This window comes from Aplidium turbinatum, chromosome 1, assembly GCF_918807975.1.
Source record: "Aplidium turbinatum chromosome 1, kaAplTurb1.1, whole genome shotgun sequence".
NCBI lineage: Eukaryota > Metazoa > Chordata > Ascidiacea > Aplousobranchia > Polyclinidae > Aplidium > Aplidium turbinatum.
Window position 1 is genome coordinate 49,653,424 of NC_137472.1, and position 24,474 is coordinate 49,677,897.

General features: G+C 38.3%; 1 protein-coding gene across 2 annotated transcripts; it reads left to right on the forward strand.

Moving 5' to 3' along the window:
- Positions 1–573: 573 nt before the first annotated feature.
- LOC145782205 (uncharacterized) lies at positions 574–24,426 on the forward strand. Of its 2 annotated transcripts, none has more exons than XM_082593979.1 (29): positions 574–657; positions 4,212–4,405; positions 6,081–6,348; positions 6,940–7,087; positions 7,368–7,429; positions 7,802–8,026; positions 8,459–8,637; positions 8,881–9,106; positions 9,657–9,950; positions 12,551–12,642; positions 13,105–13,731; positions 14,328–14,364; positions 14,512–14,601; positions 14,835–14,911; positions 15,675–15,774; positions 16,277–16,358; positions 16,534–16,611; positions 17,305–17,396; positions 18,060–18,168; positions 19,225–19,337; positions 19,651–19,817; positions 19,989–20,089; positions 21,625–21,736; positions 21,998–22,067; positions 22,153–22,332; positions 22,748–22,872; positions 23,373–23,462; positions 23,599–23,665; positions 24,145–24,426. In XM_082593979.1, the coding sequence occupies exons 2-29, from the start codon at positions 4,235–4,237 to the stop codon at positions 24,183–24,185; spliced, it is 4,023 nt and encodes a 1,340-aa protein (XP_082450105.1). In that variant the 5' UTR covers positions 574–657; positions 4,212–4,234; the 3' UTR covers positions 24,186–24,426. The 2 variants fall into 2 exon arrangements, with proteins under 2 accessions (XP_082450105.1, XP_082450113.1); XM_082593987.1 differs by lacking the exon at positions 574–657 and adding an exon at positions 4,039–4,071.
- Positions 24,427–24,474: the final 48 nt, after the last annotated feature.

Consider the following 24,474-nt stretch of genomic DNA (forward strand, 5'->3'; position numbering starts at 1 on the left):
TTCTTTTTTGATTTGTTAGGTTTGGTTGTCTTGTGCTCTGTTGTTTGGTTCAGTATTTAGTTTGTCATTTTGTCGGTGTCATAATTTAAATATTTTTGAAAAATTGCATAACAATTTTTGTGTTTGTTTTCTCTAAGCCTATCGTTAAAACCTAGCCTACAACAGAATGCATCTTTTTATCCTAACTGCAAAAATAGGTTATTCATTTATTGTTGTTTAACATTTGAGACTGTTGGACTAAACTGCAACTGAGAGCAGGATAATATTGCTTTTCACTAAATTAAGTGAACTTTGGCCTGCGTTATGGGGTTTTGGGTGGAGTACAGTGTGTCGCAACCGTGGCCTCGTTCTTTGAACACAAGGTTCTTCTGCCCTGGCTGAGGTCCTTGAGTTGTAGGTTTTATATCAGACTTTCCTTGTCTTCGCTTCTGGTTTAAGAATCTTTTCCGGAAGCACGGGAGCATTAATTAATCCAGTGCTGAGGGCTTGGTTTGGGTATGTTAGGGCAATGTACAATTGTCCATTGCAGTATGCCTACACATCGCATCTACAAGAGCGGATGAGCCAAGTCTTCTCCAGGTATTTAGCCCATACCTGGGACCCTGACAGGTACTACTGCTCTGGGCCAGATCATACCTGGGAGTCATGAGAATAAAGGTAATTCCACATTCCCCAAAGCACCACCTACTCAAAGTGGTGTCTCCTCACCGGTTGCAGTTTTATGTCAGCTCCTGATTAGTTTTTTTGGAGCTGGTGTACCACTGTACCAAGCCGCATGGTTTGAAGTGTGTAAACAGTAAAGCAAAGAAAAAGTAGTTTCACCCTATATGTTGTCGATTCCTGTCTATGACATCATGATATTGTTTACCAGGACGGAGATTTGTACACCAGCTGTTTTTTCATGTGTAATTCTCTTGGAAACTAAGTTAATGTCAGATGGTATATACTGTAGCCTATTGATTGAGATGTATCTATTATAGAGATCATGTCAACTAAAATATTGTGAAGTGCGTTAATCAGGCTAGCAAAAAATATGGTGGTTGAAAACTCAAACTGACAAGCAAAATGTGTTGGCAGAAGGCAAGATGTGCTCAATGGAAAATAATATTGCGTCAAATTGTCTGATAGTGAGAAGTACCCTGCAGTAATAGAGCCACAGTGAATAGCATCACATCAAGTTGGTCATGTCAACATATCAAGTACAAATACATCTAGCTTTAATCAAACTTTAAGAAAGTGGCTATTTTTACAACAAGATCCCCACTAGGCTGGCGCAAAATCTCGAAAAAAAATTTTTTTTCTTTTAAACTTTTCGTCAGTTTGGAATATTGTTCCTTTTGGTAAATGTATCTCCTACACCAAATTTCACAAAAAAATATTAACGTTTGACCCTGGTTCACCTGGTTTGAATTTTTTCAAAATATCGAATTTTTGCTTATCCCCGAAACTGCTCACCCGCTATCTTCTAATGCACTCTAGCATCTTAATGGACACAATAAGAGGCAGTAACACACACTTGTAGCAAGCAAAGTGGTTTAATTAGCAACTCCATGAACACTGACACCTGTATTACTCTCAAAATATCGAATTCTACCACATTTCAGACATGATTTTCTTTGTGCACCCTTCACCGTAGTAAATATATACTGCTTTTAGTTTCTTGAATCATTTGACGATGTTTATCGATTTTCACAGGCCAACAAAACTTTTTTTTATATAAAGGCAGTCATTTTAAGGTCATTTTAAGGTATTTCGAGGCCCCTTATTCTGAAAATGCACTAAGTTTTCTCGAATTGGCTCTAGTTTTTGAGTTACAGCAAAAATATTTTTTTCTTAATTTTGTGGCCCTATAGATTTAACGTCGTGTCGTTTACTACATAGACAAAACTGGAAGTAATCCCAGGCACATTTCTGAGTGGTATAAACGCTATTTGGAACCAATCACGTTGATTACAACCCAAACAAACAGCTATTTAACGTTTACTGGCCTAGTAACAATCAAAATATGATGTGAAGTAAGCCTGAGGATACAAGATGTAGAATATATAACTTTCGTTTTGCATTAATATATTTGCTGACTTCAACAGTATCAGACTTACTAAGTAAGCTACTAAGTACAAACAAAATGCATTCATTGTTTTGCTAACAAACTAGACAAATAAGCAAAACAAAGCTATCGATGAACAAACGCAACTCTTTATTATGATTGGCCTACTGAGCAACACCCCATCAAGGTAGGCTATGAAGGCCATTTATATAATTACAAAATACATAGTTATGTTATTCAGTAAGGTAGCTGCTTAGAATTTTATCCTTGCTGCGGAAGAACGTAATCTTGGCCTTGGAGTCAAGAATGCCATGTTGATCGAGATGAGGAGCCAAGATTCCAGCTACCACTTTTGATAACTAAATCTTTAATTACTACAGTAGGTGGTAGAAATGGTTTTGAGAAAAAAACTTGACCTTGCTCCAAAACACTACTGAAGGTATTGAGGTTACTCTCAGTCATGCCCGTTTTCCTATTGTTTCAAGCAAATCACCACTTGAAATTAGAGAGGGCAAACAAAAAACAGAAATAGCAACGTCCATGCAATGACTGCCTTGCACACTCCATGTAAACATAATGTTCCAACTTCCTTCGAACATCCTCACCGTGCAGAAGTATCAATTTTCATGGTGATGCCACGGCTTTCTTTATGCTATGGCACTCTGAACTTCTTAGCCTTGAGCCCAGAAACGGGTTTGCGTGCAATGTTTGCATACTTTATAGGAGGAACCCAGGACTTATCTTGATCACCCAGCTTCATGTCAAAGTAATAATAATGCTTGTTTTTATATAGCGCTGTATCTATCGCAGAATGCGTTGCTCCACTGCGTTGCCTCATGCAGCAAAATATATCTGGGTTGTTTGTACAGCATCCTACTTGTCAAAGGCATGTTTTATTAGCCTATATGCCATTTATTTAGCCTATAGACCAGAAAAAAACTTCTTGCAGCAAAGACTTGGCCTTAGCAAAGGCTTTAGAATAAAATTTCATTTGTATAGTATCCATTTCTGTAGGCCTACCTATTCAATATAAAGCTGCATTCATAAACACATGACTTTCGGGATATTTTTCTTGTGATGTAGGCCTACTGATTCACAACTGTTTTTATTGAATATTTATGTCTCCCTTACGTTAAACACAATTCATTTCAACCTTTGCTTGGGTTTTGAACTTTCGTGCAATATGAACCAATTGAACTAGACAAGTGGAACTATGACATCATAATGGTAAACAGGGCTGAAAATAAGTGATTTGTAAATTGAGAGCTTTTGAGAAACGATTTCAAAAATATTTTCATTGTCGAATATCTCGAAAACTAGAGCCAATTCGAAAAAACTAAGTGCATTTTCGGAATCAGGTGCCCTGAAATACTCTATAATGACTCTCATCTTTTGTGCCAAATTTTTTTTGTTGGTCTGTGTTATAAATTCACTGACTGCGAAAAGGCTGTAAAATCAACTAAAATCACACTAAAAGCACGCACTATTAGTGACTCTCAGACTTGGAGTAGGGTGAAGATGTTCCATGTGGAAGTTAACAGAGGAAGTGACGTCAAAATCACGTGGTCAAATTTTGACAAATCCCCTCTTCAGATATTGCTAAACCACATCGAAATTTACTAATTTTTCAGAAAAATTCAGAATTTCTCCTTGGGTGAACCAGGGTCAAAGGTCAAAACCCAACAAAAATTTTTGGTTTACAAATATCAGTGAGCAAAATGGAACATTATTCCAAACTGACAAAAAATTTAAAGAACATCAAGGAAAATGAGCCACCCTAATCCCCACACAAATGCATGATTTTTGTGATAGGGCCCAAAAAAATACGTGTTTTTAATTCTTCTAATTTGAAAAGCAAAAAGCATCTCTACAGTTTGTTTTTCTATGCAAGATATCATGAATTTACAACTTTTATTTCAGTTTGTTGGTATTTTTGAACATCACCATGAAAATAATACAATTAGTACATGCCAAGATACTAGAGGTCCAGAAAAAAGGTGGAAGCAACAACATGTGGACAATAGGTGTGCTTGAAACTGAAATAGGTTAATATGTATAAGTAAAACAATTTGACAGGCTTGCAATACCTCACTATATACATACAAGTCACCTGTCATATGCACATAAACTGTTCACCGATTTGTAAATATGTTTCATTTTACAGCAGCATGTGTTGAATGAGTTTCAATGATGTATTCTGCTGTGTCGCATTTGCCAACCATCACATTTGTTAAGTCGAAGAAGAGAAAAGTGCCATCATTTGAATTGCCACCAGATACCAATAATAATTTGAAAGTTTCACCAATTCTTGTTGATTTTGATCGACTGCTGAAAGGAAGTAATAAAGTTGACAAACAGGTAAGAAACCTCATGAATTAGAGATGAATACCGTAGTACCGTGTACTATTCATCATTTTCAATATCGGTACTTGTACCATGTACCTTACTGTTGAAAAATTCTGTGAAACTGAGTTGTTGGTTTCGTAACAAATAGAGAATTTAAAATCGTGATGTCAAAATGAAACTAATTTCATATCATATTTTAAATTAAGATACTGTTACAGCTTGTGGTAGGATAGTAAACTACTCAATTGCTACCGTAACTAAAACTACTTGACAGTTGTTTTGTGTTTGTTGATTTCATAAAACTTTTCTTCATTGTGCAATTTTTATGTCTGATATATTGAGATAAAATGTCCCACAAATGCTTAGAATCACAGTTGACCCTCCGTATTCGTGGGGATAGGATTGATCCCAAACGTAAATAATGTGAAATTATGAATACAGTAGTTGAATGAAAAATACCTGTACTTTTTAACTGCTTATTTTGGTTTTAAAAACACTCCCAATACTAAAAATTAACATCTTGAACACTTCAAATACACTTTAGACTAATTTAAAAACGTTTTGTTTTTAAATGCAAGTTGGTTTTGAATCTTAATACTCGGACTGACAAAGCCTTTGTTATTCCTGATAGTTTTGCATACTAGTAGACGCTTTTGACGCAGGTTTGGTTACTGAGGTTGACAGAGTGAAGTTTCTGATTGTTGAAATGTTTGTTTCCATTCCATTCATTAGATGCCGCTGAATGGAGAGCAGTTCTAAAATGCGTTGCTCAAGCACACACCCCGAGAGTCGAACCAGCGCCTCTTGATCTTGAGTGCGTAACCATTAAGCTAACGGGGGTGCCTGAATTTTATTGTTTATTAATGTACTGTATGCACTCTAACACATTGCACAAGCATAAAATGTTTTTAAATTAGTTCTGATTGTAATACTACAATTTAACTTTAATGCAAATTATTGAAACCTCAGATAGTGAAAGGCAACTCTATTGTCAGTTTAAGCATATCATGTCCATGTGGCTGCATCTAGACAAGTAACTTAGCAGATCATGTCTTTGTGGCATCATTAAATGAAACACTTAAGTAGTTATATGACAAAGTGTATGAACACCTAAATCTCACAACATCAAAGTTAAAATGTCAATCTAACATACGCCTATTGCCTAATGTTGTGCAATAATGCTCAAATGTTGTGAAACCTAACGTGGATGATATCGCTTTTTTACAAGAATTTTGAAAATTTTAATTCATTGCAGTATCACAGGTTAACTGGTAAGCTGCAAGTAAAGCCTATTGTTGTTTTTCTGAGGTTTTGTTTTGCACCCATGGCGACTACATACAGTACACTGTGATTCACACGTATGCAAAATAACATGCAGAGCTGGAAGCAAGTAAAGGAACATGTAGTCAGCCACTTTCAATTGTTTTGGCATGTTTTTGAGTGTCTTACCAATGACACAACCACATGCTCTGGAGCGGTATCGAACCGTCGTTTCAAACATCGCCTTTTCATCGCTCGGCCATCCACCCAGTTGAAGATGTGATATGAGTTGAAGCAAGCTGCCTTATAATATGTAACTCACCTGTGAAACTATGCAGGGAAACGTGAAACATCTGCCTTTTCAAGAAATGTGTTGATTTTGTTACCACATTGGTCACATGATTAATCAGTTTTTTGTTTATTTCAGATAATTCCTGAAATCCCCAACATTGATGTTCTTCATGCTGTAGCTACTCTGTACGGGGTTTCACTGTCTGAGGTCACTGATGACATCATCTATCCGACATTATGTGACAAATGGTCAAAGACACTTCTTTTGATTCGTGATAAGGACGAAGCTAGGGAGAGACTACTGAAGAGAGCTACAACATTACAGCAACCGTTGAAGAGAGAAGATGAACAGCCAAACGAAAAGGCTCCGTCAAATGGCTTGCTTCAAGAGAAAAATAAAGCTTGTATGTTCAAGTAGCAGATATACGGTAGTCTCCGCTTCTTTAACCCCATGATTAATAGACTCTCCTACTAATTAAGCCCAATTTGGTCCGGTCTGGAATTACTCCCGTTCATATGAGTGGCAGAAATTCGTCCCCGCTTAATAGGTTCACCCGTTTAATAAACTTAAAAGCGTCCGGTCCGAGGTAGGCTTAATAAGCGAAGACTCTTGTGTATAAAATCGTGGTTCCACAAACGTGTTGGAAGCTAAACTCTAATTTTGAACAAAACATTTCTAAACAAAATGAAAACATTTTAACACGTTTAAACATTCTTTAAACCATGAGATCTGTTTTTTTTTTTCATTTTCAGCTCCACAGTCTCAGAAGATTTTTTTGTTTTATAAACTGTGTACGAATAGCATTGTTTGGTTTTCGCGACGTAGAAAAGAGAGAGTGACAAGCTAAAACCAGTACAAACGACATCGGTATCTGTTTTTATCAAAACCTTTGAAGTCTGGAGCTTAGTTTACTCAAGAAAAAAGACGTAATTATAATGGTTAAGTGACAAGGATCAATATTGATTGTGTTTATTGCTGATTTGTGACTTTTTAGTAAAAGATGCCGAGGAGGATGAAAGATTTGTGAACATCTTCAGTGATGGTGAATCTAGCGATGAAGAAGATGACGATGAAGAAGAAGATGATGATTTTATGGCTGGATTGAATGATTTTCTTCGACGTGTGGACGAGAGAAAAGAACTGTAAGTTGAAACTTCGGAATTTGTACTGCTAACACCTAAGACTGTTCTTTTCCTGCTGTAGGCCATCAATTTGCAATTTGGTTCGAATTTGCTTTTTACAGTGACGACGATGACGCCGCTGCGGCCACTAAAGAATACAAACTGATCAAGATGTTTGTATTAACTTTTTAGCATCATGACACGAGTTAATATTAGCAGCAGAACCTTCTTTTGAAAGTTATCTGTCGGACCATTTTTGGGTTGTTGTGGTCTGATCATATTGAGATGCATATTGTTGCAGATGGCGAATCTACGCCGAGGAATTGAAAGATGTCTCTACAGACCAGCCGCCACCATTACTTGGTGAGTTTATGATTAGTCGCAAGAAAACACTTTTTGTCATTCTTCAATTACTTTATTTGTCTCCATTCATTTATCTTCGTCTTCCCAGCCAGAAAATTGGTCTTTTTACATCAGTTTAACGTCTACAGATGTTGTACCATTTTAAACTCGACAAAGTTTGCGAATTTGGTTTTCAGAATGTCATCTATTGTCAGTCTTCTTATCATTCTTTACCTACGTGATATGCCTTTACCCAGACAGAAAAATTCGTCATTTTACGTTTATTCAACGTCGGCAGACGTTCAATGTAAAAATGAGGGGTTTTGCTGTGTGGGTAATCACTCATTTTTTTCTTGTTAGAATGTCAGCTATACTTAATACTTATGCTTCCAGGAATCGAACATCGCTTGATAGCTTGTGTCACCTTCGAACGCTCGTACCAGCCGAGTAACGAGAAAGTGCTGCAGCTTTCTCTTATTGCGGTACGTAGAAAGTTCAGAGGTCACGGGATAGGCAAGTTCATGATCAAGCAATTGTTCGACCCGTCAATCACCGGAGGCAGTGACGTCATCGTAGTGAATGCGGACAACAACGCGATTGATTTTTTCGAAAAACAAGGTATGCTCGGGCTGGTAGCCGTGGTAAGCTTTGAAATAGTTTTGGTAGACCGTGTCAATGAGCTGATAATGTCCACAGATTATCCTTTTCTGAGAGACATTTTTGGAAATTCAGTCTGCCAAACCAACTGATGTTGACGATGCCTGGATGACTCAAACATGAAATCGTTCTAAAAATATGTTCACAAAATTAAAAAAAATATATATTCCCGCAAAAAAAGTTTACAAATATATAATCAGATGATGTTGTTACAAATGCACACAACTGATCCAGTAGTTACTTGGCTCCTATTTTCACTCATCAGAAAGATGCCAGGGTAACTTTTTAACGCCATGTTTTTATTCATTCTGTCTCTATAATTAGTCTACTGTTGCGTTTGAATACATTTTTTCAACATTGTGGTAACGTTACGTTTTTGCTGTTTCATGAAAGGTTTCACAGATGACGCAATACTTAACAGCAGGTGGGCACATATAGGCGATGTGTGGTTCAATTCAAAGCGAATGTGCTATCTTCCTGCTTACCAGCGTCACCCAGACGAAGAAGATTCTCCGTTCGACCTCCGACAGATGGAGCTCGAACTTGCTTTGTGGAAGGAGCGCAGCTTGCATGTACGTTGAGACTGAGAAGCTGGCTTTTGTGAATTGAGCTTAGCAGAGGTTGTGGTCGCCAATTAAGGTAACTGGCGGCCCGCGGTTAGATATAAAATAGTTTTGGATAAAAATCAGCTTGAGTGTGGTTTTATTTTGCAACAATGATCCGATCAACGGCAATTGAATGTCTCTAACATACAGTAGTTCATTCAGCAGACATAACCGTTTAAAAAAAAATTTTTTTCAACTTTTTTGACGCAGGCGTACCAGTCACATGCGTCACTCACCCAACGCATGCGACGCGAGATTCTAACGTTGCACGCACGCGTCAGCTTGCAGGATGAGACGATCGCGCAGTTGAGGAAGGAACTGGATGCTCGGGAAGATGCGGATTTAAATGCAAAGCAAGACCGGATGAGAAGTAGAATTGTGCATTTAAGAGACGCCATCGATGGTTTTGAAGAGAATTGCTCTTTTGTGGCTGGAGGTATACCTCTTTTGCTTGATGTGTGTTGTATCCCTATTCGGTTGCTGTTGCAGGAAGATTGCTTTCCTTGTTTTCCGGTTCACTTTTTCTCCATCTTCACCAACAAGACGCAAGTCTGGACATAGTTGAATAAAGTTTAGAAGTTTTTATCGGATGTAGTTGTTTGAAAGGTCGTATTTAACCATGAAACTTGTTGTTTTCTTCCCTTGCAGAGTTTCATATGTAGGCATTATCGAAATTCAATTGGCTTTGGTTTAGTTGGTCAAACGTGCTCATTAATTGCAAACGCTCAAATGTATAAAGCATGATTATCACAATTTTAGGGAGACAATTCTTGCAATGAAATTATATAATAATAAATTTAAAATGGATACTGTATTTGTTCAAAAGCTTGTAACTCAAATACAACTATGCCTACGGTATATTTTGTTTCACCTGCAAGTATCGTAAGGCGTATCTTATTGTACTGGTTATGAAAAATCTGTGATGTCGCTTGCACTGAGAAAACAACACGTCATTATTTTGTAAAATTAAACTTGTGTGTTTTCAGCTTCGGATGTGACATCATCATCCGCACAAGACGTCACTTCCTGTTCGACCACACAAAAGGAAACTGATGCCAGTTCATTATCCACTCATCATAAAGACGATGACATCATCTTTAGTTCGTCCAATCAACAAGAAGTTGACGTCACCAGTACAGTGCCGAATCAAAACGACGTTGTTGCGTCATCAAATTTTCCCGATGAACTCGTTGATGACGTTATAACTACACTGACAAATGAAAAAGACGTCACTTCGAGCGTAAAGAGCAAAGAGGACGACAAAGACGCAGTAATTGCAGGTATGTGCAAGTTTGGCTTGAATGCAGCCACACCCGTAGATTCTATGAATGAATACTCGATGTCACTTTCCTACAGATTGCTTTTGTTTCTTCCTTACTCTACAGTCTACATAGTATGCCCAACCACACAATTGCTTCTTGTGACACCTTAGCAGTCTCTAAGGTAGATTTGGACCGTTTGTTGTAATATCAAGTTGGGAAGCAAATTATATTGTGAAACGAAATATTCCCCAAAATTTTAAGCCCGAGCGTTGATGGTTGGTCATTTCACTTAACGGTCAGTGATTGATTCCTTCATTCATTTTTTGTCCAGAAACCAATAGCGATGAAAAAAAGCGAACAACTGAAGTCGACCAAGCAGAACAACGGTCGACCAATGGGAGTGCTCGACGCAACGATGACGTTGTCGTTTTGACATCCCAGAGAGTGTCTTTTCGCGAAGAGTTGAAGCTGCTGGAACTTCGCGAAATAAAACATTGTTTCGTCACCAGCATGAACGCTGCCAACGAAACCTTCAGCGGCACTGATTATGACGTCATCAACGTGTCGGATGTGACGTTAGCGGAGTTGCCGCTTGGCATTGCAAAACGTTTCGAGGAGGCCGTCAAGTCGTCGCACAAGCCCGATATAGTGGCGAACTTGTATTTTTGCGGGCCTTTGCTGGCTGACAGGGATGATTCGAAATTTGATCGGATAATGCGTCGGGGATTTAGTGCAAATGATTTTGCGTCCAGCGATTACGGCCGTGGACTCCACTTCAGTCGCCACGCGCGTTGTGCGGCCCGTTTTTCCCCGGATGGCCAGGTCATCGTTGCCAAAGTATGTTTGGGCCGTACCCAAACCGTGACGGCGTTAGAGCCGGGGAGAAAGTGTGCCCCAAAGGGATACGACTCGATACTGACGCAAGGGCGACTTGTGGACAGCATCACGCGACACTGGAGTGTGGGACACAGCGAATACGTCGTGTTTAAACACGACCAAGCAATACCAGTCGCCTTGATACGATACCAGTTGATGACGTCCTAATGACGTTTGTCATTGTGATGTTGGTTAACGTTGTCTCAACGACAGTCACTGAGTTAAAGCTAAGAGCAAGACTTTTCACCAAACAATTCGATCTTGTACGGTTCTACAACACACTTCAGCGGTAACCTTGTCAATGTCATATCAACGTTAAATAACGATAAATCATCGTAAAACCGGCAATGTTCGTCAGCCCATAGTTTATCGTGAAAACAATTAAGAAACACCACAGCGTTGATCTTGCTGTATAATTCCAAATCTGGTTGTCTTTTTATTCAACAAGTTGACAAAACCCGTCTGTTGATTCGACGTCTGCAGATGCTGAATCAATCTAAAATATTTGCATTAAAACTATTTTTGGTGTGAACAAGGTGAAATGACTTCCCAGATCAGCAGCGTATCAAGATCGCTTAGCTATCCGTTCAATGGTCACGGAACTTGCAGGGGAAAAAGGATTCTTCTGTCCACTGTACTTGCAACTATAGGATTGGCAATCGTCTAGTTCGCAAAGGCTTCCATAACTACAGTACAAGGCGGCTTTAGCTGATCGTTTGTTACTTGTCATTGCATAAGTTATTAGGCCTATTGTTGTTTAGAATGTAATCAGTTTTTTTGACTGTGATTTGTAAAGTTTTGTAGTGTGTTCCGCTAAAATGAGTATTTATGCAGTGTTGTCGATTGTCTTATAATTCTCGTTTACGTTCCAAGAAAATGGCACTTTTTAAATTTCATGAACGTGTTTGCCACCAAATTTTGCCTTTTCATATTTATAGGCCTACAACATTAAATGATACTAAGTTAATGAAGTTATGCTTCGATACTTGGTCTCGACTCGCTATTTGCTTGTGAAGCTCGACTCGCTATTGTTATTAGGCTATCCAGTATGCGTCGAACATAACGTTCTAGCTCGAATTTCGATAGACATGACTAGTGAGATCGAGTGCCGAACAGGGGCGGATCCTGCAAGTAGCCTGGGGGGAGATTGACCCCACCTCTATTTTGATACTGACTAGTCACATTTGATTTTGAAAGATCATTTTTCATCCAACAGAATGTAAAGCATGCGTACAATGATGATGCATTCGCATGTTTATTATGTTACTAGATTTTTATTCACCGACGTTGTGTTGTCCTTTATCTTTATGGTCGATGCATGGTCACCGGTGTCAATTCTGAAATATTAAAGTTAAGTTTTTACCAATAATATTAGTCAAGCAACGTATTTGCATATATGTTGCATACTATTGGTGATGCTGTGACGTCAATGTGTTTCACTTGTTAAACTATTCTGTTTAAGTCACGAGCACGTCTTGACATTAGCGTTTTGTCGCTTCTACCTTCAGAGCTTTGGTATGTTATGGAACGTATTGCTTTTGCACTGCTAATCAAAAGTAAAAACTCACTGAACATATTGACAACTTATTTATGAGTCATTATAAACTGTGCTTTTATTTTTTTACATATTTTTTTTTGCAAGATTTTTATAGCATGCCCAAAAAGTTGTTAAGGCAATTTAATTTTTTTATAAAATGTCATTGTTTTAGCTAGAATATTTTTTAACCTTACATGCGTTTCAGGTCAATTTCGCGTAGATATTATGCCTTTAATTGTTGAATTGCCTGATGATTTGCCACAAGATGGCGACATCGATCCACCAGTTGATGATGAAGTAAGTTGAGTGTTAGGATAACTTAGCCAACAAATCAGTCTTTTTTGCATTGATACAACGTCTGCACAGGTTGAATAAATGTAATTTTTTTTGGTTAGGTACTATTCAATAAAACTAATGTATTGTTTTCGGTCAAATTGTGAAGTGTTTTTACCATATTTTGCAAGTGTCTACGATTAATGGGTGTCTCTTTATCTTGATTTTTCTGGGTCGTAAAATATTTAATTTTGAAATAAAAGTCACAAAATCTTTGAACATTTAATTTTATTGTTGAAGTTAAGATTGATTTTTTTGTTATTGAAAACACTATTCTCTATTTAAAAAATTGAATTGATCATTTCTATCAAAACGTGACATCAAAGCACTTTAAGTCTAAAAACACTTAAACTTAAAAATGTTGTTATGATCATCAGTGTTGCCATATGGTTTCCCGCCGTTATAATTTTCTAACTTTCATTTTAGGAACAAATTATGAACGTTCCAGTCGGTGTTATTGGGGAGACCGGTGACAATGCAGAGGTGGATGAAAGCGTCGATGGAAAATCTGTTGCAAAAACAGATGAAATTGCAAAATCAGAGCTGGAAATGAGAAGCGATTTGACTTCGGAGAGTGAACCTAACATTGAAGTTTCTTCGAATGAAGAATTACAAAGAAGTGCATCTGAAGATGTTAAGTCAGAAATAAGCTCTAACAATTCCGAAGAACTGAATGTGCAAATCAATGCTAGCTCAGAGCTAAAAATGAGAACCGACGTCCTTTCAGAGGCCGATGCTGAAGTCTCTGTGTGTGAAGAATTACACAGAAATGAAGCTGAAGATGTAGATTCACAAAATACCTCTGAAAAATCTGAAGAATTGAATCCGCCTTCCAATGTCGGCGCAGGGAGAAAAACATCCGATCCAGAGCTCGAAATGAACGTTGAAGGAATTTCCAATCCAGAAGTAACCGAAGACTGTGTTAATCTGCAAGGCATGTCGATGGATGACGTCGTCGATTCTAACAAGCGCGATAACGATGACGTCATGTCAGATGTGACGTCAACAACGACGGATACAATGTCGACGATGGACACGATGTCAACGATAGACGTAAGCATTTTCCCTCCAGCTGAGTGTAGGATGTTGTTGTTTTAACGTTAAGCTATTGTGCTGTTCAAATATCACGTAACACCATTTTTTGGCTTTTCTGCACTCCTATGTGACGTAGCTATGACGCCAATCTGATGAACGTCATATGACGGCTCTGACAACCCCAAAAGACGTCGCATGATACTTACACAATTTTTAATGTTAAGTTATAAATGATAGTTGGATGCTAAAGGGATAAAGGTTGTTCGGTCGATCGTGCGTAGAATCTCACTGAATTTGTTGCGTCCAAAATTGCTTTTGTGTGTCGACGCTTTCATTTTCTGGTTCAGTGTTGTCTGTAATCATCAGAGATTATTATTCCATTCTCCTCAAAGCGGTTTCTGACAAAAACAAGTTAGCAACAAATTATGATTGAAAACAAATTTCACTCCCATTGTTTTCTTACTGTATCTTTGTGGGTAACAAAGCGTGCGCTACATCCCAGTGAAGGTCATCAGTAGTAGTAGTAGTCCGATGGCCGATTAATTAGTAGTACTGGCCGATAATTAATTAGTAACGCGCGTAGCTTTTGTTCAATCGTTTTGTTTTCTTTTTAGGAAAAACAAGACTTTGAAAATTGTCGAGAGGATCTCAGTAAGTGACAAGTAGCTCGTACAAGTTTGAAGTGTTCATCATCGTCTCAACGTAGTGGTTTCACTCTGAGCTATCGAATCTCGAACACAATTTTGACAGGAAATGTATTGTGTTGCGTGACGTAGTTTAAATTCTCATCACTTTCAGTTCCTCGATCGAGCATTGACATGGAAAAGCTGGAAAGTTTGTATCCAGGCTGGAAGTTAGCTACCAACGACATGGAGAAGCGGAAGATAGGTGGGTGGGGTTGTTTTGTTGAATGAAGACTAACTTTTTTCCAACATAGGTTTAAAAGATTCGGTTTGTGACAAAGCCATGACTTAACAATGACAAAATCAATTTTGATTAAAGTTATGACAAAAATTGTCAGTACAATAGGCTATTGACCTGTTCAATTCTGCGATGTTAAATGCCACAATGATGTCTCATTTTGCTATGAAAGTTTATTCATTAGACACTTGTCCGTGCAGGTGATGCCAGAAAGGATGCAAAAGCCCAGACACTAGATGAGGTCGCCGATGAAATGAACGCTCGAGTCAAGCTAGCTGTGAGTGGTACACTTGTTCGATGGTCATTGACTGTCGAATTGTGGTAGAAGTTTATACTGACCAAAAACATACGAAACCAGATATCGCCACATGGGATAGCGATGTTTTTGCTGAAAGTTTGTTTGAATTTTTTTCTCTCTTCGGACTTCCATCATAACTTGGTCAAAAAGTTTTCATTGACCTGAATTAATTCAAACTAATGGATATTGCCAGCTGCAACTACTAGAAATAGCAAAACAAACTTAACGTCGTTTGATCTAAACTAGTTGTTACGTCATCTAAAACTTTAACACGAACCACCGCTGTGACTGTAACCTCTTTGGTAACGTGCTGATTGCTATGACATGTTGTTAACTGTATTTTCTTCATAAGCTTCTTAGGAATGGTGTATCTAAAAAATACTAAATTTTAATCATAAATAAGGATCACTGCAACATGGTTCGATATACATGTGTAACAGTTGTTTCATTTTTTGCAAGCTGATTAAAAAAACATCGTTGTTTATACTTGTTCATCATCATATTGGACTCATGTTGCCAACTTTCTCGTGGTGAGTCCCGGTATTTCACGCTTGTGAAGCGAATACCAACAACCAGATACCGTAACTCACAAGGCACTAGGGGCGGTAAAAGGATAAACCTTCGGTCCAACGAGAGAAACTCTCAAACGTAAGAAGAAGATAATATATTTACGTACCAAGCTGTACCACGTATCGTATATGTTGCATTGAGATATTGAAAAGTTGTTTTCACTATCTTACAGGCCCACAATGCCCCTGATTCAAACCAAAAAGCTTCCCAATCGTACACTCACCAAGTGGCAGAAGATAGGAAGCGTCAACCTCAATCACTAACACCGAAAGGTACTGACTGATACTTCCTCGAACTAATTACGATGTGGAGTGTTTCTCTCAATTTAATTTCACTGAGCAATGATTTGCTGTGACGTCACATTATTTTTATCCCGTAACGAGAACTGATACTTCCTCGAACTAATTACGATGTGGACTGTGGAGTGTTTCTCTCAATTTAATTTCACTGAGCAATGATTTGCTGTGACGTCACATTATTTTTATCCCGTAACGAGAATTGCTCTTGGAGAGCTTACATGTCTTATTACTGTTGGAACTTTCACTTCAGCCTATTTTTATGTTTTATCGAACCAGGTCGACATTTTTTTTTGAAAAATTGTGTCAACCATGTTGTAGTTGAGAAAGTTTGAATGTTATAATTTTTAGTGGCGCTTTGTTTCGAATGCAATTCAAACACAAGAAGATACATCCACATTTCCTGGCTTTCACTTTCAACGCTTTTACTTTCTGTCCATTCATTAATTGTTTTTTTTTTAATGTTTGCATTTGACAGAGCCACCCACCGTGTACATGGAGATGGTTCCGCCCAAGGACAAAGAACTCACTGAACCACAAGTTGCGAAAAAAGCCGCCGAGTAAGATAGTGAAGTCTAGAAGCTAATACTCCACTTAAAAGAAGCAGCGTTTGTTGCCTTAAAATAGTTTCTTTTTCATGTGGTTAATTTCTGTTTTACAAGTCTGTTTAAGTAAAATCATCAAACTTGCCTGGCTTAACCTATGCGAATTGGTGAATAACTTTTTCATTTTCAGACTTACAGTTGCTAAGGAAACGATAGAAGAGAGAAAAAGGAGGGAACGAGAAGAGAAGGAAATGGAAAAGTATCCGAGGTAAAGAAAACGGCATCACAGTAATGTTGATTCACTTCACGATGTCTTTTCTAATATAATACTCAATAGCGTTCAAGCATATGCTTGGCATAGCAGCACTGGACGAAGCTATGCCCTCTTCCGGATTTCCAAAACCAGTCCTTTGAAAAATCCGAGTCGGACGAAATAAGATTAAGTTTTAGATGATGCTATAACGTACTTCAGTTTTGTTTTACTTCTGTTGGTGCCAGCATCCTTTTATTCTATTCCTATCTTTTCTTCATACCCTTCTTATGCAGCTAGACGCAACAATATTATTTAAATGCCGAAGGATAGTTATTTTTCGTGAAAAAAAGCTTTGCAGTAGAGTGTTTGGTGCAATGTCTGCAAGAAAGTAACATTTTAAAACGCAAACATGTGAGTTGATGGTTTTACTTTGATTTACTTCATCAATGATCTCAGATCCATGAAACAACAGTGGCCTACGAGTTGCAACCGACATTTTTCAGTTTTTTTAAATGATTTGTTTCATAAAAGAGCAGTTCGTTTCATTCCTTCACATTTTCTCTGACTGTAGGTTCAGAATGGCAAAACTGTCCAACATGATGAAGGAAGAAGGCGAATGATCCTCACAGGCGTGGAGATCTTCTGGTGTAACGTTACTTGTGATATTGCAGCATCTTTTCTGCTCATTGTATATTTTCTAATCTTCAGAATGACAAAAGAATCGTTGAAAAAAATATGCAAGGAACAGAAGCTTTACTCGACCCCATACCTCAACGACAATCTGTATCTTCATTATAAAGGTTTGTTGCCACTTTGTATGCCTGGAGAATCAGTGTGTAAGCAGGAGAATAAGCGCTGACAAGAAGAAAGCAGACAGAAGGAGTAAACTTTTGTTTTCATTTTTAATACATTAACTTCAACATTCGGAAACGTCACTCCGTCAATGTCGGTGACCGGGCTTGCGTCAGTGATTCAAAGCCTCTACAAGTAGGCTATGCGAAACTGCCAGGATTAAATTCTGCAAGAAGCTTTCCCAGTCCGAGGATAAAGATTCAATTTTTACTCTACGATTCAATCAATTTACTCTACATTTTTTCAATTGTCTTTTTATCACATTGAAATGTTAATCATCGTCTCACCCAACCTATCCATGTTGTTATTCGGTGTATCTGATACAAATTTTGAGCGTTAGCGTCATTGAGAGTGTCAGTGTGACGTGATTCTCTGGATGTCTTTTCTAGCATCGCAGCAATTGTACCTTTGGAGAGTTGCAAAACTAACCATTTTTACTCGAGGTTTTTCTTACAATTCACGCAAATCTTGACACGTGCCTCCCTAGACAGCAAGATCCGTAATTTTTACATTGATTCAGCATCTGCAGACGTTGAATCTTGTAAAAATGACGGATTTTGCTGTATGGGTAGTGCTTGGCTGATAGTTTTGACAACTTATTATGGAGACAGGTTGGTGGAGAATAGAGAACCTGGACGAGTACACAGGACTCAGGTGCATTTGGTTGGAGGTGAACGGGCTGAGAAAGATCGAAAACCTTGAGAAACTAACATTGTTGAGGTGAATTACATTGTTTCAACGTTTATGTCGACTAAGTTGTGAAGATTTCTCGGCTTCAAGCCCATCAAAAAAGGTACCCGGTCAATTGGTCGAAAGACATTTGGTCGACAGTCATTTGGTCGACAGACATTTGGTCGACAGGACGTTTGGTCGACAGACAATTGGTCGACAAGACATTTGGTCGACAGGACATTTGGTCGACAGACATTTGGTCGACAGGACATTTGGTCGACAGACATTTGGTCGACAGGACGTTTGGTCGACAGACATTTGGTCGACAGGACATTTGGTCGACAAGACATTTGGTCGACAGGACATTTGGTCGAAAGAACGATTCATTTTAGGCTTAACTAACCCTAACCTAACCCTAACCTAACCCTAACCCAAATGTCCTGTCGACCAAATGTCTTGTCGACCAAATGTCTGTCGACCAAATGTCTTGTCGACCAAATGTCTGTCGACCAAATGTCTTGTCGACCAAATGTCTTGTCGACCAAATGTCCTGTCGACCAAATGTCTGTCGACCAATTGTCTGTCGACCAAACGTCCTGTCGACCAAATGTCTGTCGACCAATTGACTGTCGACCAAATGTCTTTCGACCAATCGACCGGCCACCTCAAAAAATAGGTGGTTATGTCTTGACAGAACGTTTTTAAAGTTGAACACAAAAGGCTAACTTCCTGGTCTTTCCGTACACTTAAACTCAATCTTCATTTAACGTGCAGATGTAACCAAGGATATGATAGAAAACATTCATCACAGTACAATGGTATAACGTAGTCGGATTTACATTTACTTAAGCTGCTATTGATACCAGCTTTTCTGTTGTGGCCTATCGTTGTATTATTGGCAATTTGAAGGTTTAATTGCATTTGGCAAGATGATTACAAAGATCCTGTGAAGGGACAGCTTGTAACTTTCCGGGGTGTGAACAACGGTCCAATTTCAAATAAAAATCACTCAAAGAGATTTCTTTTAACACAACGGATGATTGTTTGAATACATGTCTTTATTATGAATACATGTCTTCAACTTTATTTCAACAACTCCCACAGATGTTTGTACCTGCAGCAGAACTTGATTGACAAGATCGAAAATCTGGAAGCGCTGGAAGATCTTCGTGTTCTTAACCTCTCGAACAATCAGCTAACAAAGATAGAGAACTTGTGTGAGTTGCGTGTTCCATACACAAGTGAAGCAGTAGATACAGCTATTTTCAGCGCATGGAAAGCAGGCGAAATCACATTTTTGTGTCTGCTTTTTGTTGCTTCAACGGCAGGGAAACATTTTTATGCTTATGCATAAACCTAAAAGAGTAGGCCTAAAGTTTTTATTCTGTTGTAATGCACCGTTGCATCTTTTTTTTCTTTCACCTACACGAGTAAAAATAAACTTTCTCTGAAATGCAGCATGTTGGTTCTTTGGCTAAGCGAAAAAAAACTTAAAGGTCGCACTGTTATAAACTTAGTCAACTATTTCAGCTTGCTTGACAAAGCTGGAGAGTTTGCAACTGGCGCACAATCACATATCAACCCTTGAAGGATTGCAACACCTCGTCGAGTGCAAGGCAGTGTCGGTGTTGGATTTATCCCACAACCACATTGAAGATCCACAGGTCATTGACATCATGGAAGCCATGCCAAGCCTGGTGGGTTGTGTAGAATCACTGATCCAGTCGTCGCCGTGTTATTTTTATGTTTATTGAGTGTCGTTAGTTATTGCTATAATTTTAAACTGATCGTAATTTGTGTCGAGTGAATTCTTTCGTAGTTTTTTTATGAGCATGAAATCATTGTGCGTGATTTTCTTTTAATTGCAGCGGGTGTTGAACTTAATGGGTAACCCAGTGATCAAGAAAATTCGATTCTATCGCAAAAAAGTTACAGTCCGGTTGAAAGAGCTAACCTACCTTGATGACAGGTGAGTCTTTATAGAGGCGGCTTAAAGAAGCTGTAAAATGCGCCGTGTTTTCAACTGTGGACAAATGCGTGCTGCAGAGTCAAACAGTATTGTTTTGTAAAGTCTTAATACGTATTTGTAATATCTTACAAATAAATAAGCAATCCTTTTGTTGCCGCCTATTCGGTCTATATAAGTGATTTTCAACCTTTTTTCTTTCGTGGCCCATTTTCGTTGCACAAAAATTCTTATGGCCCATTAATTGTTTTCTGCAAGAAAAAGCTGCAAAATAGATTTAAAACAAAAAAAACAGCAGAAAATGTTCCAAAACAGGTTATACCGTGCATCAATGAGATGCGTGCTCCTGAACGTTATTGACCAACTTGTAGTTACAGTGGTTCTCAACATTAATGCCGTATTCCTTCTTTGAAAGACACAACTATTGTCAATTTCTCGCCACAATAATTCACAAAAAAATACTAAAAACAGATCTGCAGAAGTTTCAGTAGGCTACCGCTTTCAGTTAGGCTATGACTTGATGGTAATCACAAAGCGGTCTATTACATCATAAAGTGTTGTAAAAACTCAACGTTGATCTAATCTAAAACTATGTGCTCAGTCAAATAAATTAACCATTTCAATAGATTATTTAGATAAATTGATATTTGATTTACATTTCTTCCCAATTCCTTTCAACATGATTATTCTTCCCTTCAAGTTAAAAATTTCTCCTTACGGAGCCAAGTGGCTCCCTATAGGAACCACATTGTTGTAGTTGCTTAAAATCAACGTTCGTATATTATGCAACAGACGGCATTGATTAAATCACGCCACCAAAATTATTTTTTCAATAATTAGAATGGAAATTACCATTCTGCAGCAAATTAGAGCAGCACCATTCATTGTTGCTGCAATCAAAACAACTAAACAAAACACACAAGTGTAAAATTAACTATAGTAACACAAATGAAACTAAATTTTTCACTAACTCTGGCAAATTTTTAAATAGGTCTGTGGCCCACTTAAAAATCTTTCCATGACCTACTAATGAGCCATGGCCCACAGGTTGAGAACCGCTGGTCTATATGCGATGTGCGATGGCAAACTGGTATTCTTGTTACTGGTCACGAGATTCTCTGTCTTCGGACAGAGAAAGCTTCTTTGAGAGCTTAATCCTGGCAGTTTTGTATACTCGTAGAGGCTTTGAACCACTGACGCAGTCCCTGTCACCGAGATTGGCAGAGTGAAGTTTGCACTTGTATAAAGTTGTCTATGAATTATTCCATCCACTTGATGGAGAGCAATACTTAAAATGCGTTGCTCAAGCGCACACCACGAGAGCCGAACCAGCGCTGCTTGATCGCAATTTCTTCGTGCACAAAATGTAGAGCTTTTAACCAGTCTGAGCTATTGGGGCGGTCTCTTGCCCACATTACGAATACTTATCCACGGTGTAGTATGTTTGCAGTTAACATTTCATCAACAACTATTCCAATTCGGATCAAACAAATTAATTAGTTATTTTGAAAACGTTTCCATGTCCTTCAAATGTTTAGACCTGTGTTTCCACGTGATCGCGCATGCGCAGAAGCCTGGCATCGTGGTGGACACGACGCGGAGAAGGCAGAACGACAACTTTGGGTGAACAAGGAGCGCGCTAAGATACAGGTTCGTAAATAACTTTTACAATGAGGCAAAAATTTTCGAGGATTGCCTGAAAGATATGATGTAATTCTTTCACATGCATTTAATTGCATGTTCAAAAATATCAAAGCAGGATGTTTTTTATCATCTGACCATTGCAATAAGAGGAGCTGACCTGATCACTGTATGTGTCTTTCTCTCCTTCTAGTTGTTTGCAACTGCAATTCACAATGTAATGTTGCATGGGCAATGGAAATAAAACGTTTATTATTTGATAAATTACAGGCAAGTGTCGATTACCTCCACAACATTAGGAAGGAAGCAGAATCAAAACGGGAGAAAGACGACGTCACGCGTGAGTGATTGTGACGTCAAAACATTCGGGCTTGTTTGTTGTGTGTTTCTTGTCTGTATGATCCAATTGTTATGTTTTCATGCAGTGGAATCAACAGTGACTCCTGTTCCAATGTTCGATGACAAGTTGTCGGGGGAAGGCGATGAGGTCGAGAAAGATGTCAAAGAAAACGTTGACGCGATTGATGAAGTCACTTCTCTGAATGACCCGACATCGGATAACGCCACGTCTAGATCGATGGGACCATCCGAAGAAAACTTTACGGGTGAAGATTGATTTTGATTTTTTTCTTTTTCCCTTGGCTTGTAATTTCTATCTGTAGAGGTAGATTCTGATGTCATTTTGCAGCAACAGGTAAGAAATATACTCCTTTGTCATTGCTTTTACATTGCCAGACAACACCCAGAGAAAGGCGATATAAAACCTAAATGGCGCCTGTTATCTTTGATAAGTTGCTGCTAGATTTAAATAAATTAATGACATTTTGTTATGGACTCCTGTTGCTTTCTAATCCTCGCACATTATTGACTACTTGCTGAACTCCTAGGTCATAAAGAGAGTTGTCTAAAGGAGTAGCATACACGAATGATAATTGTTTAAATGAAGGTAGTTCAGGCACCACTGTGTAACTTACTACACCTGAGCAGTCACTGACCGCTGTATTATAATTTATCCTTCAGATGAGGAAGATATTGAAACTATTAAACTTCCAAAGCCAGAAGTGACCTTTGACCTCGATGACCTTCCTGATCTAGAGGATGTTGACGTCACCGAATGCGAAGGCTTCGACGCAGGAGAGTCGTTGGTGGGTTAGGGTTTGTGATGGGAATTCCTGTATAGATTTTTGAATTTGTTTTCTCAACAAAGTCTAGCAAATGAGATTGGAAAACCTTCACAAAATTAAACAACCTGATGTTGTACTGCTTCTTTTTGGCAACACGAAAATATGCGTGACCAAGTCAAGCAAAATCAGATTAAGATTAATCAACATACCGATGGTTGGTTAATAGTTATGCTTGTGGGTCTCAATCGAAAATTTTGTTACTTTGAAAAATCAAATAACACATCGATACATCTCTCAAAGGGGAGTTTGACTTCCGATACTTAGTCTTGGGGCCCGGTCATCTAATTAGACATCATTAAACGTCGGGTTATAAATTTACTCCATATCTTGAGTAAATACCATCGACTATTGTGTTTACTGTAAATGCGCGAATCGACTTCCTCCGATAGTATTTGGACCCGCATCTGGGTGTAAATGTGTAGAACGAAACATGTTAAAACTGACTCTTTTCCACTTTTCAGCCTGTCTATCGACCAAAAATAGAAGTTCTTCAAGACAATTATGTTCAAGAAACTCATCGCATTTCTATTGAAGATATCACGGATAAGCAGGTAGGCGATTCCTTTACAAAAATCGCACTGTTCCCCTTCACATCTTTAGTTTCATTTGAGGTTCTTGTGCTGCTTTTTCAATCGAGAGTTTTAAAAACAACTTCACGATCAAAGTATTAACGTGATTGACTTTCAGGAAAGCCCCGCCCCAGACACCAAACAATCACAAGCGAAAGGCGATTCTGTTAAACAATCAGTTCAAGGTAACATTTTTCCGTAAACTAGACAGAGTATTTTGAAGTAGTGGACTATCCAGCTTATTCGAAATTGGCAAAGATCGATCATGTACTTATTCCCAGGATTGGTCGCTAAATCTTGTTTTTTAGCGATTGCTAAATGCTCTCATCGTTAGAGACGGTTCAAATAATCAAATACCATACGATGCCATTTACTTGCATATCAATCTCTCAGGTCTGTCGCCTGATTTTTATCGGTTCTTATACTGCCATCTTAAATGCTTTGCTGCACTTTCAGCAAGAGTTTTAGACTGCCTACTCGACGTAACAATACGGTATGCTAAACCTGAGACAACTTACGCAGTTTGAGATAAGCAAAGAGATGTTCGAGCATGACTGAAACAACAACTATGTTTGGACTTACCTTTTCGATTTGTTAAAAAATACGATAAAATTCGGTGAAACGTGCGCGCCTGTTCTATCATGACGTCACTCTACTTTTGCAGATTCCAACTCAAACGACGATTTTGAGTATGAGCTGGATTGATGACGTTGAAAAGATGTTTTTGTTACATCACTGTGCGAGATAAACATTGCAACGCTGGTATTGTCATGACCGTTGATGGAAAACACGAGATTGTTATCAGCTACTTGTCGCGAAATTGATTTGTTTTTTAACGTGTTTTAAAATATAAATATTTTTATATTCTTTGCTGCTTTTAAGTTTGTTTTGTAGTGATGTAGCCTACTGGCATCGTTAGTGAAATTTTGGACAATAAACATTTTTAAATAAACTGAGTATTCAATTCCGGTCGAAGGTTCAATTAAACGCAAGG